The sequence below is a fragment of the Thunnus albacares genome, chromosome 12 (genome assembly GCF_914725855.1).
Source record: "Thunnus albacares chromosome 12, fThuAlb1.1, whole genome shotgun sequence".
Lineage (NCBI taxonomy): Eukaryota > Metazoa > Chordata > Actinopteri > Scombriformes > Scombridae > Thunnus > Thunnus albacares.
Genome location: NC_058117.1, coordinates 30824974 through 30839785, shown reverse-complemented (window position 1 = coordinate 30839785; position 14812 = coordinate 30824974). Strand labels below are relative to the sequence as shown.

At 34.2% G+C, this 14812-nt stretch overlaps 1 protein-coding gene across 1 annotated transcript; it reads left to right on the top strand.

Annotated features, from left to right (window-relative positions):
- The first annotated feature begins 4731 nt into the window (after positions 1-4731).
- Positions 4732-10369, top strand: LOC122994491 (immunoglobulin lambda-1 light chain-like). Its single transcript, XM_044369206.1, has 5 exons — positions 4732-4883; positions 4976-5302; positions 7652-7699; positions 9194-9502; positions 9614-10369. Exons 1-5 carry the CDS (start codon positions 4841-4843, stop codon positions 9778-9780), a joined length of 894 nt encoding a protein of 297 aa, XP_044225141.1. The 5' UTR covers positions 4732-4840; the 3' UTR covers positions 9781-10369.
- The last annotated feature ends 4443 nt before the right edge of the window (positions 10370-14812 follow it).

The window sequence follows — 14812 nt, the reverse complement described above, 5'->3', positions numbered from 1 at the left end:
GTAATACAACTATTAAATATAAAATCTTTATTATTAAAATACATATATTAATTATTGAATTAGTACATGTAATTTTATATAATATTTATAGTATTATTAATTTGGGTTTTGTTATTCAATCAATCATTCATTATAATTAAGCTGGAATATGTGAGAAAATGAACTTGGTTCACACCAACATATGTATATGTGTATATGTGCACTTATATTTTTACTGAATAGGAATAGATGTATTCACTAAAAATATTTTAAATAATATGATTTAAGTTGGGTTCTTTGTATCAAAATCTATTTCTGCTTTCTTTTCTATGAGTCATGCATTTATTATCATTATTATTATTATTAGGATGTTCAACACCTCAATCACAATTTCAACCATTTTATTTTTATCTATTTGTTTAAACTTATTGAGTAATGTATTTGTGAACTCAGACTACTACAGACTGTGGGACCTGAGCAGACTGCAGGAGTTTGAACGTCTCCCTTTATCAGCTCTGAGTTTAGGATTTCAGCTGCTTCTCTCACACATTAATAACACAGATTAAAACTGAGACAGTGAGCGCTGAATTCATGCTGAAGTTCCTGGAACCATTCTTTAACCAGAGTCGATGGTTGTAACCGTCATTGTGTTAATAAAATGAAAAACCACAGCGAACAGTGTGGAGGCTGCTGAGCAGAAACCCACAGGGCCCGTCTGCTGCAGGAAAGGAAGTGTTGATTCGCTGTCAACAGTTTTATATGAGTCCTAATAACCGCCGAGAACAGATTCATACCTGCTGCTGTACACTCATCAACTTCCCTCCCTCTCATTTGTCATGTGGGTCTTTTCTCTTGTTGTCTGTAAACCTTTTTTCCACTGAGCCCTCCACCCACACAATCAAACTGAGCCCAGCCACCAACAAAGGCCACACATCTGGAGGTCTTGTCACTTTTTCTTTTTTGGAGTTTTTAGCAACGGTACACTTTACAGCAGGGGAGGAATGTAATAAAGTACAATTGTGAGGTATTTTACATGAGTATTTCTATTTTATGCTTCTTTATACGTCCACTCCACTACATTTCAGTGGGAGATCATTTACTTTCTACTCCACTACACTTACTTCACAGCTATAAGCACTACTTACTTTTCAGATTTAGATTTTACCAGTAAAGCTGATGATGTATTTTATATTTGAAATACATTTAGATCACTTCATAGGGATTTATTTTCATTTTACATATAAGGGTTTTTTCAGTGTACAAAAAGCCACATTAAATCCCCTTTGACTCCATGTTTTAAAACAATACAACATGAAACATTTCAAGAGTGGTGAATACTTTTCACAGGCTCTGTATATATGTATATGATCAATGTAACAGTGTGTGAGGCCAATTCACATAAAGGATACTTTTACTTTTGATACTTTAAGTACATTTAGCAAATAATACTTCTGTAATTTTGAAAGTAAAACCATTACTTGTAAAGTAGTATTTTATACTGTATTATTGGTACATTTACTTAAGTGAAACAGTTCAATATTTCTTCCATCACTGCTTTACAGTTTACACTTGTCATTGCCGAGTGCTCATACATAAATGACAGAAGGGGCTGTTTGTCAGTATCCTCCAAATATAAGACATATGAGTGTTTTCTGATCTGAACGTCTGATTTGTCAACTAAACTACCTTCAGTTGTTAGAAGATCATGGTCATGCAAATAAATTATTCTTACAGTAAAAGGACTTTTTAATCAAATAAATCCAGGAACTCATGAGCCCTGCACTGCTCGAGGCAAAATAATTATTGCCTTTACTCTTATTCTTCTTTTCATTTTTACATTTTTGGTATCATTAAATATTACACTTAGGATTTCTACAGTGAATAAAAGATACTAGAAGATTTTGCTGATGTTTGCAACATTAATTTAAAAGTAAATTATAAATGTACTCAAGAAAGACTTCAGCAGCTTTTGGGCTCAGATTTCCAATTGTCCTTTGGGTAAAGTATTTGCAGAAATAACTGTCATCAGTTGGTTATCACCTCTATGTGAGGAGCTTTCTAGTGTGAAAACATGAAAGAGGTTTTTGGGAGAAAAACAACAGCATTTTCTGCTTTGACCAGCTGCTGATGTTGCTGGATTATACACGTTTGAAACTTTATTGTGTTATTGTCTGACTGTTTGTGTTCTATTATTATTTGTGTATTTTCTTTTTAATACAAGTAAAGATGACTTGTTTGTCTCAGTGTGGTTTGTGTTCTGCTGCTCTGATTGATGATAACAAATGTAGGATGTATTTTTTTAAATGTTGCAGAGAGGAAGTGAATGTTAAAAATGTTCTTACAGTGTGAATTTAAACACTCTGCAGGTAAAAACCTCAATTTAGAAGAAGATGAAAGATTTCAGAAACACCACAATGTAAAAACTGGTTTGTTTTATTAACAAAAACAACTTCATAAGAGAAACTGATAATAAAACAAACAGCAATGATAAAGTAATACAACTATTAAATATACAATCTATATTATTAAATAATATATATTAATTATTAAATTAGTACATGTAATTTCATAAAATATTAATAGTATTATTAATTTAGGTTTTGTTATTCAATGAATCATCAAGCACGAGGGGGGAACAGTGGAGGCCCAAACAGAACAAGGTAATGAAGGCTTGGTGACTGGTCAGAGTCTGATGAATAACACCTTTTGGGGGCGTTATACTCAGTTTTAGGCCTCGAGGGTGATAGAACAAGTTTAGGGAGTATATCTTAAAGCTCCACTAATCAATAGTTTTATATTAAGAATGAATCTAATGATTAAATGAGCTTTTTAGCCTCTTTTAGCTCCTAGTTGTGGTTTTGCAGCACATTTCCTGTCTGCTTCAGTCTCAGTGTTTCCAGCAGCAGCAGCTGTTTTCTGATAAACCCACTGTACACTAGCTGCCCAGCAGCAAACAGCAGACAGACCATAATATGTCAGAGAGGAGTTTGTTAGCTTGTTGTGGAGTTCTTCTGCCCCCAAGTGGTAAAAACTTCAAATCTATAGTAACCTGTGTGTTTTTAAACAGTATTTGGACTTTGCTTTTTATCCTTCAGTGCTTTTAATTGTTATAAATTGTATAGTTATATTGTTTTTAATATGTTCTACAACATTTTATACAATTGTCATTTTCAAGTGTGATAATCTCAATAATCTGATTAGTTACTTGTAAATAAACTGCATTTTGTCTTATTGTAGATTTTGTAATATTATAATTAGAATTGAATATATCTAACTAACATGGAAGGAGTCTCTGTCTGTCTCTCTGTACATACACATATATATGATATATTTACTCTTTATACACATTTGGGGTCATGAAAACAAAAGTTTGAAGAGACTAGTAGTAGTAGAAGCAATGTGTTGTTGCAGCCACATGAGGGCAGCAGTGTAAAGGTTTTATTACTGACAGCTCAGCACAGAGCAGATAGAGGTAATATAATATAAAGTGGAGAATGAGATGTAAACTACAGCTTTAAAGTCTAATAAAATGTTGGAACAATGTAAATAATGTATCATTTAATGTGTAAAATATACTATAAATATTATATAATAAAAAGGGAGAGAGTTACTTTTGGTTTTGCTCCTGAAAACAGCTGAACATGTAGACTGGTGCAGGTTGTATTTGGTACCAACCTTTGATTTAATAATCATGAATAAATATTCAATTATTTACAAATAAGCTGAATTTTCTCTTATTGTAGAGTTTGTAATATTAGAATTATTATTGAATATTATACACAAATTAATATTAGAATATTAGACTTAAAACAACTCTGAAATAAAAACATAGAAGAGATAATAATGAATCTGAAAAACACATTTTTAAATACAGTTTTCTTTGTATCAAAGCAGATGAAGCTGAATTTTATTATTATTATTATTATTATTATTATTATTATTATTATTATTATTATTATTATTATTATTATTATTATTATTATTATTATTATTAAGAATAATAATAAAAGCTTCCAAAAATATCAAGTCTGTCAGGATGAAATTTGATGAAATGTGTCTAAACTCAGTGTTAAAAGAGAGCGTCAATGAATGCATGATACCATCAGATGATGCAGGAAATTCAATTCATTCATTCAAGTGGATTAAATAAATATAAGGGGAACATTTAAAGGTTAAAATCACAGTTCATGAGGAGCTTTGTGGATTTGTAGTTTTTTTTTATTTTCATCACATCTGTTCTACAAACAACAGAGAACAATCTGTGTTGCTAAATTCACCACCAACCTGAACGTGTTTGTGGTTCCATGAATGTTTTTGTGTTTTGTTGTGTCCCAGATTTTTGATCTGCTGCCAGATTAAAATCAAGATGAAGAAAGTGAAAGTGAAGCACACAGAGAAACAGAGATGTGGAGGAAAACATATGATTAAAAAATAAGAGTCAAATCATTTTAAAAACCAGTTGAGATAATATCAGTCCGTCTCTGCTCTCCATCACTTTCACTGTTAAACTAATATGAGTTTGTGTTTCTGCTTCTTTTAAATGCAGCTGTAATGATTGTAAATATTTGAATAGAGCTGATAAATTCTCACATTAACACTTGTGAACAATCAAACAGTGATGTGTCAGTGACGTCCATCTCCATGGTAACTGTGTGCAGCCTGTTGCTCCTCCACTCAGGGGAAAACCACACAGCAGCAGCAGCAGCCTTATCTGTCCGCCGCAGGGGCTGATGGGAGGTTTGAGGGGCTGTTAGAAACCACGTGGCCCTCGTCTGATCTCACAGCTCGTCCTTGTTTGGCCTCAGCTGCATCAGAGCGCCACTTCTCCCCAGGTTCACCAGAGGAAACATCACTGCACAAAATGCTTTTCCTCCCAGCTGCTGCTCTGTGCTGTCTGTGTTCAGGTGAGTGTTTCCAGCCAATCAGGAGCCAACAAACTCAACCTTTAACAAACACTGTCACACTCACCTTCATCTGTGTGTCTGTTTCTCTACAGCGCTGGTTGCCATGGCAGCAGAGCTGATTCAGAAAGATTTAACATTGACCAGGAGAGCTGGTGAAAAAGTCTCCTTCAGCTGTGGAGGAACTGACCAATGTAGTAGTACATATTTATACTGGTACCAGAAGAAAGACACAGAAACATTCACAAGGATTCTTCGTATTGACAGGAGTAATGGTATCGTAGATAAACGTTACAATCATCATCAGAAATATGACTTCTCAGCTCTAAAAAAACAGAACAGCCATGAGTTGAGGATCCAGACAATTAAACTCTTACATTCAGCCACCTACTACTGTTCCTGTTATAACTATGATACCCACAGTGAGAAATGATCCCTGCAGCCTGAACAAAAACCTCCAGATGAACAGATGTCAAACAGTGTTTGTGACAGGAAGAGAGCAGTAAATCACAGCCCAGGTTCACATATTTCACCTCCATCTCAGCCAGAGTCACTAACAAACTGAGCTGAGGACTAAATGTTTGTCTGTTGGTGTCAGGATTTTGATTTAAACATTATATTTCATTGATATTATTTATCAGCTATTTCAGCAGGTTTCCTGTTGTTCCACACAGTGAGAACAAAGGAGCAACACAGAAGCACAATGATACAACAAGATGAAGACAAACAAACAAACAACAATATAACACAGATAAAAGAGACAAATAATGGAGAGATCAAAAGTGAAACTTTATTAACATTTGATTTAATAACAAAAATTGAGAAAATAATAAATAGAAAAAGATGTTTGACAGAGTTGAAAATTTGAGATGAAGATAAAAATGGTCTTCTTTGACCTGCTGCTGGAATAAAGTTCATTCCTCCTTCACAATAATAATCTGCTGTTAAAGAAAACACTTCCTGTGGCTCTTTCACAATAAAAGCCTTCAGGCAGGATTTCTCACATCACATCTTTGAGCAGATTTCAACAGATAATTTCAATTTAGTAAAAGATTCAACACAATTCTTGGATTTATGACAATTTCCCCTCAACAGAAATGTGGTAAATGTAAATGGATTTTGCTCTGTGAGCAGCTGAGACTGTCTTCACAAGAGAAACGACAGCAGACACTGTTTGTTTCTTTTAACACTACCACCATCATTTCCTAACTTTAACCACGTGTTTATTATTGTAACCATGACGACGCAGCTCCCCTCATCTTAAGGAGGAAGTCATTTTAACCCAAACCATGATCTTTACCTAAACCTAACTAAACCTTAACCACAGGTTCTGATGTTTACTGTCCATATTCTAAGACAAATGGCTCCACTACAGCATTTACTATTAGAAATTTAATCCTTTATGTGATTCAAAATGTTAAACAACAATTGATTGACAAGCAAACAAAAACTACGGCTCCTATGAAAATGTACCTGCATGGCAGCACAGGTACTAATGTCATCCTAACTTGGTTTAGTTCATAATACTCAACAAATCTCCTCAAATGTGAACTTAACAACTTTTGAACTGTAATCAACAAGAATAATATTTTATTTTAGTCCATCATTCTTATCTAAACATCTGGAGTGAACCACACAACATACTGTTGTAATGTTAAGTTGTAGTGAAGGATTTTACACCTGCATTTACTGATGTTTTGTCCACTAGTTTTCATCATTCAACATTATCATTCATTTGGAGTCGTGTTTCTGTCCACCTGGTGAATGTAAGTCCAATATTCACTCTCTTTTAGCTCTGTTTTTACTCTCTACCAACTCCTGAGGGAAATATCTGGCTCTTTAGCTGCTAAATGCTCCACTATGTTCAGCAGCTAGTCTACAGCTAACTGTGTCTGTTTGCCGTTTGGTGCTGAGCAGGTAGTGTACAGTAGCTTTTTACAGCTTTTTATCTGAAAACAGCTGCCTGCTGCAGCCCAAAACGACGCTATGAGAGTGCTGAGAGTGAACCAAAACAGTAACGTTGCAGCCGGACAGATAAAGAATGAGCTGAAACTCACTATAAAGCTCCATAAAGCCGAGAGGAGCTGCAGAGTCACTGATAATTCTCTGTAGGTTCATCACTACGAGCCACGACCAACACATTACACACTGACAGATCATGGTTATTATAAAAATATTGATTATAGCAGCTTTAAGTAATTTGCATCATTACAAATGTCAGTTTGATTTTAAATGAGCTCTTAGTTGAGTTTAAATGTTGACCTGATGGTGGCGCTAGAGGAAAAGTCAGAGGATCAAAGTTATTATAATTCATCCTGAGGGGAACATGAATATTTCTACTAAATTACATGACAATCCATCCAATAGATGAAAAGATATTTCAGTCTGGACCAAACATGTCAACCTGCTGGTGGCGCTAGATTCAAAGTTAGAATCAATCAAGTCAAATAAATAATTGAATCCTCTGGGGACCGTGAACGTCTGCACAACATTTAATGAACAATCCATCCGTCCTTTGATCCACAATCAGATCCAATGGATCTGCACTTAAGTGGTGGACCGACCAACCGACTGACATTAGCATCCATATAGTCACACTGCTAATGTGGCTAAAATCAAATAAAAGAAGAGACAGTCATGTTGATATGAACATTAGAGAAACACATCATGGAGATGAAATATGATACTGGTTCATAATTTGGATTCGTTCACCTCAGCTGACACATTCAACAGCAGACAGGTTTTTGTCACAGTCTCATTCACTGTGGGAGGATATGTCTACCCCATCTTTGGCTCTGGAACTAAACTGTATGTAACAGGTAAGACTAAACTTTCATTTTCCTTCAGTTGTTTTATTGAACAAGTTGAAAATGTGTTTTTAGTTTTAGTTTCTGCTGCTTCAGGCTTTACATGTTAGTTTTTTCATATTTAGTAGAGAATTCTTGATGCAGCCATTCTTCCATAAAACTAATCAATAACTCCTGAAAAGAGCTTCAAATCTCACTGCACACCACAAGTTCTTCTTTATTTATGCATCACATCAAAGTTTGTTTACAGCCAAAAAGTCTGATATCAGTAATGTTACAAATAAACAGTATTTAATAATCTCACTGATTCAGCAGCAGCTCCTGTTTATTAAAAACAAGATGATATATGATGTGAAACATCATTTAATAAATGTTCCTAAATGTCATTTTAGAAGCAAATAGTGATAAATATATTGTGTGTTAAATATACAGTATATATTTGTAAATGGTAAAATGTATCTCATGATAATTGTGTGTTTATGATGATAAATATGTCTTTTAGTGGAAGATAAATTAATGCATGAAGGCAAACTCATTTTAAATGTGTGATGAAGCTAAATATAATTTATAGATAAAATGTATAATTGTATATCTTAATCCATATTTAATATAAATCATATTGGTTTATGAAATCAACATGATGTCAAATATATAATGTAAAAAAATATTTTAGAAAGTGTTTGATAGAAAATATAATGAATCAGATAATTTACATGTTGTCATTTAATTAAGAATATATATTATTATATTATATTTTATTTACGTGTCTGAACATGTTGTGGTAATTGTGTTTTATATAAAAGCTAAAACTCAAAAAAAGTTGTTAAAAGTATTGATGTATTGTGTGTCTGATTAGAGTAAAGTATATGCTGGTACATATACTTCATATAAACACTATAATCATTTACAAATGTAACATAAATATAATATATTTTAACCAAGTAATAAAACTATACTTTAAATTTTATTAAGACAAACGTCATCATATTATATTATATTATATTATATTATATTATATTATATTATATTATATTAGTTGTATCTGAACATGGTAGTCGTGGTGGTGGTAATATTGTTTTAAGTAAAAGATCAAACTCATGTTAAAATTATTTATTGATTTTTATTAATTAAAGTATATGTTGGTAAATATATTTTACATAAAACACTATAATCATTAGCAAATGTATTTTATATGAGGCTGTTATGTCATGATATATTTTATATTTATAAACTCTATTATATTAGTAACTAATGTTGTGGTAAATATTGATAAAGTGGTAAATGATGTTTTAATCTTTATATATGACATATGATGAGCTTCCATGATGCTTTAGTTTGATATGATTATTGATACAGTGTCCAGTAGATGATGTTTGTGGTGTATTGATGAGTAGTTTAGTGATCATGTAGTTTCCAGGATCAGACTGAATGCAGTGCAGTGCTGTAAGCTGCTGTTGACTGTGTGAATGTGTGTCTGTGCTGCTTGTTGCTGCTGTCAAACTTCAGTTGAGCAGGTAGTGAAGCCCGTGGTGAGCGTGTACCCAGCAGCATCCAGAGCCCACCTGGAGGGGAAGAGCTCCCTGCTGTGTCTGGCCTCAGCCATGTCTCCTCCTCTGGTCCAGTTCTCCTGGAAAAGACAGAAGAAGAACGGCCCGCTAGAGGATCTGCCCCCTGCTGAGGGAGAGCAGCTGGAGCTCAGAGAGCCGGGACGCACCGTCGCCATCAGAGTGGTTGATCGGGATGCTCTCTACACATATAAATACCGCTGCTACGTCAAGCACGAGGGGGGAACAGTGGAGGCCCAAACAGAACAAGGTAATGAAGGCTTGGTGACTGTGTTCAGCAGTGATTCAGCTTCATCTGGAGACGCTGTCAGAGAGAGCAGAGGAGCAGAGCACTGACATTTGTTTTTTTTTTCTGTTTCAGAGGTTTCTGCTCTTCCTCCACCTGTCCCGTCTCAGTACCAGGTGAAGCTGCTCTGTGTGCTGTACACAGTGCTGATAGTGAAGAGTCTGGTGTACTGCTGTGGACTCTCTCTGCTGATGATCCTCAGAAACAAGGGACCGTCCACCAACTGCACACATGCTGACTGACTGTTTTCTGCTCGCCTTTTCTCACCATCACATCTCATCAATTCATCTCATTTATCACTTTCATCAGTGTTCACAAATGTCACTTATGACGTGTTGTGGTTGGTTGTAAATTTATGTTTAAGACACAGTTGTCTTAAAACTATAAATACAAACACATACACATAAATACAGTATATTTACAGTTACTAAGTATAAATTCTGTAGAATATTAATATCTTGATGCTCTATTTTAATTCCAATTTTAATCATGACTTGTATAATAGTGTAAAATTAAGTAAAAATATTAGCTACCTGGTAGATATTTAAGTGCTTACAGTATTTTTTCTTTCTTGTGTATTTTCTTTTTAATACATTATACAGAGGGTGGCAGGTTTGTCAAAGTCATTCAGAGAAACATTCTCAATAAACTGAAACATCACAGTTTTTGTCTTGTATAATCATCCATGTTTTTATTGATCTCAGTTTGGCTTCAAATAATCTAAATAATCAGACACAGAATCCACTATATTGACCAAGTTTATTGATACCTACAAGTAATTTGACTCTTGTTGTGAGTAGATCTCAGTAAACTTTCACATAGTGCTAAAAACAAATGTACAGAAAGATACAAAGAAAAGCTTACAGATATTTAATTTTTATTTTTTATGATAATCAAGGTGGAATATGAGAGAAAATTAACTTGGTTCACATCAACATATGTGTATGTGTATATGTGCTCTTGTATTTTTGCTGAAAAAGAAACATTTCTTTGCTCTATTTATAAATACATCTGATGTTTATGTTGTTTTGTAAATATATATCATATATTAAAAAATTAAAAATTCTACTAAAGACCAATCAGCTGTGTGAACATTGAGTCTAAACTCCATCTATGGTCTTCTCATTAGCTCAGTTTACATTATTAATCTTCTTATTGACATTGTGGGTGTATGTGATGTGCTGTGTGTAGCTGTGCTGTTGTATGTTTTTTGTCGGGGACTACAGATGCAAATTAGCCTCGAGCTAACTCTGGTCCAGTGCTTCTTTAATGTTTAAAACTGCAACATGTCCCAATCAATAAATCAATCAATTATCAATTACATGCTTGTTTGTGTTTTGTATTCAATAAAAATATAAAAATATGATTTAAGTTGGGTTCTTTGTATCAAAATCGACTTCATTCTTTATAATGACTCTACTTTCTTTTCTATGAGTTACGTATTTATCATTATTAATATTATTATTAGGATGTTCAACAACTCAATATCAATTACAACTATTTTATTTTGATCTATTTGTTTAAACTTATTGAGTAATGTATTTGTGAACTCAGTACAGACTGTGGGACCTGAGCAGACTGCAGGAGTTTGAACGTCTCCCTTTATTTAATGATGTCAGTTTCTCAGCTCTGAGTTTAGGATTTCAGCTGCTTCTCTTACACATTAATAACACAGATTAAAACTGAGACAGCGAGCGCTGAATTCATACTGAAGTTCCTGGAACCATTCTTTAACCATTGTCGATGGTTGTAACCGTCATTGTGTTAATACAATGAAAAACCACAGTGAACAGTGTGGAGGCTGCTGAGCAGAAACCCACACGGCCCGTCTGCTGCAGGAAAGGAAGTGTTGATTCGCTGTCAGCAGTTTTATATGAGTCCTAATAACCGCCAAGAACAGATTCACACCTGCTGCTGTACACTCATGAACTTCCCTCCCTCTCATTTGTCATGTGGGTCTTTTCTCTTGTTGTCTGTAAACCTTTTTTCCACTGAGCCCTCCACCCACACAGTCAAACTGAGCCCAGCCACCAACAAAGGCCGCACATCTGGAGGTCTTGTCACTTTTTCTTTTTTGGAGTTTTTAGCAAAGGTGCACTTAACAGCAGGGGAGGAATGTAATAAAGTACAATTGTGAGGTATTTTACATGAGTATTTCCATTTTATGCTTCTTTATACGTCCACTCCACTGCATTTCAGAGGGAGATATTTTACTTTCTACTCCACTACATTTACTTCACAGCTATAAGTACTACTTACTTTTCAGATTTAGATTTTACCAGTAAAGCTGATGATGTATTTTATATTTGAAATACATTTAGATCACTTCATAGGGATTTATTTTCATTTTACATATAAGGGTTTTTTCAGTGTACAAAAGCCACATTAAATCCCCTTTGACTCCATGTTTTAAAACAATACAACATGAAACATTTCAAGAGTGGTGAATACTTTTCACAGGCTCAGTATATATGTATATGATCAATGTAACAGTGTGTGAGGCCAATTTACATAAAGAGTACTTTTACTTTTGATACTTTAAGTACATTTAGTGAATGATACTTCTGTAATTTTGAAAGTAAAACCATTACTAGTAAAGTAGTATTTTATACTGTATTATTGGTACATTTACTTAAGTGAAACAGTTCAATATTTCTTCCATCACCGCTTTACAGTTTATACTTGTCATTTCAGAGTGCTCATACATAATACTGATAATAAAACAAACAGCAATACTGTTTATAAAATATGAATAGTATTATTAATTTGGGTTTAGTTATTCAATGAATCATCAAGCACGAGGGGGGAACAGTGGAGGCCCAAACAGAACAAGGTAATGACGGCTTGGTGACTGTGTTCAGCAGTGATTCAGCTTCATCTGGAGACGCTGTCAGAGAGAGCAGAGGAGCAGAGCACTGACATTTCTCACTGCAACTCCAAACATTTGACTCCTTTTGTGTTTCAGAGCTTCCAGCTCCAGCAGCCTCCTGTCCTCCAGAGAGAGAGCCAGCAGACCTGCCAGCTCTGCAGCAAGCTGACTGTAAGATCACCTGCTGCCTCTCTGCATGCTCTGACAGCTCCAATGTCCTGCTGCAGTTAGGGCTGCATATCAGTCTGTTCACTTTCTGCTCATCATTGAAGGATTTAAACATACACTCCCTGATTCTGTTAGAGTGTCCCACAGCACAACAAGTCCCACTGAGAGAGCTTTCACTTCACAGGCTGACAAATAACATTTTTTGGGGCGCTATACTTAGTTTTAGGCCTCCAGGGTGATAGAACAAGTTTAGGGAGTATATCTTAAAGCACCACTAATCAATAGTTTTATATTAAGAATGAATCTAATGACTAAATGAGCTTTTTAGCCTCTTTTAGCTCCTAGTTGTGGTTTTGCAGCACATTTCCTGTCTGCTTCAGTTTCAGTGTTTCCAGCAGCAGCAGCTGTTTCCTGATAAACCCACTGTACACTAGCTGCCCAGCAGCAAACAGCAGACAGACCATAATATGTCAGAGAGGAGTTTGTTAGCTTGTTGTGGAGCTCTTCTGCCCCCAAGTGGTGAAAACTTCAAATCCATAGTAACCTGTGTGTTTTTAAACAGTATTTGGACTTTGCTTTTTATCCTTCAGTGATTTTAATTGTTATAAATTGTAGTTAGTTGTGGATTCAAAAGTTATTTTAAGTTGAGCTATTTGAGCTGTCAGTCAAACTGTAGTCGACCCCTGTCTTCATGTAAAGCTGGTCGTCCCGTCTGGAAAAGTCCAAGTTCTACTGAAGAAAATGTGATGATATTGTGATGAAATGTCCACAGTTGAACAGACTGAAACAGTGTGGAGAGAAGACTGACCTGTGTGTGTGTGTGTGTGTGTGTGTGTGTGTGTGTGTGTGTGTGTGTGTGTGTGTGTGTGTGTGTGTGTGTGTGTGTGTGTGTGTGTCAGTGTCCTTCCAGTCTCAGTGCAGGGTGAAGCTGCTCTGTGTGCTGTACACAGTGCTGATAGTGAAGAGTCTGGTGTACTGCTGTGGACTCTCTCTGCTGATGATCCTCAGAAACAAGGGACCGTCCACCAACTGCACACATGCTGACTGACTGTTTTCTGCACGTCTTTTCTCACCATCACATCTCATCAGTTCATCTCATTTATCACTTTGATCAGTGTTCACAAATGTCACTTATGACGTGTTGTGCTTGGTTTTACATTTTCTCTCTTTATGCACAAGTTAGATACAGTTGTGCTAAATATATAAATACATATATACACATATATATTTACCAATTAAACCTTAACAGTTACTTTTTTAGCTCAAGTTTGTTTTGTTTCCTCCTTTTAACTTTGACTTGTATTATACAAAAAATAAAAATAAATATAGAAAACATAACTTAGTTTTTGGTATTTTTAAAACCTTTATTACATTTATTGTTTTGCGTTTTATTCATCCTGCAAAGTTAAATTTGTGTCACTGTATTGATTTTGATGTTTTGTCCTAATATATAAATCCATATGCACACAAATATTTGCAAATAAAGCCTTAAGAGTTACTGATTATACATTTTTTAGTTCAGTGTTATTATGGTGCTCCAGTTTATTTCCATATCAGTGTAACTTCTGAATGTAGAAAAAAAAATATATTTTTCAAATTTAAAAAAATACACACACACACATACACACACACACACACACACACATATGTGAATATATATATAAATAAAAAACTATGGTGAAATATTTTACATTTTTATTATTTCTGTAGTTAATTATATGGTTTATAATTTATTCTGCAACATGTTACACAGACATGATAATCTGTTTAGTTATTTGCAAATAAGCTGCATTTTCTCTTATTGTAGATTTTGTAATATTAGAATTATAATTGAATATATACAAATTAATATTAGAATATCAGAATTAAAAACTTTAAAAAATAGAAATCATAATTAATCCGAAAACAGACATTTTTTAAAAAACTTTTGTAGTGTTGAAGCCTGTGAAACTGAGCTTTGAATTATAAGCAGACATTCAGTAGCAGATAATATTGTGAAATTTTATTAAAAATATTAGATTATACAGAATGGCCATAAATAGATTCAGTCTTTAGATTATAAATAGCCTCTAAATTATTGTAACTGTAACACAAATATTCAGATCAGACTGAAATGATGTATGTTACGCAAAATATTTACACTGTAAAAACATATTTGGATTGTTAAAGTAATATTTAGTCTAAATATCTTATATATTTTATTAATATTTTAAATGGGTAAAGCAGTGTGTAGTTGT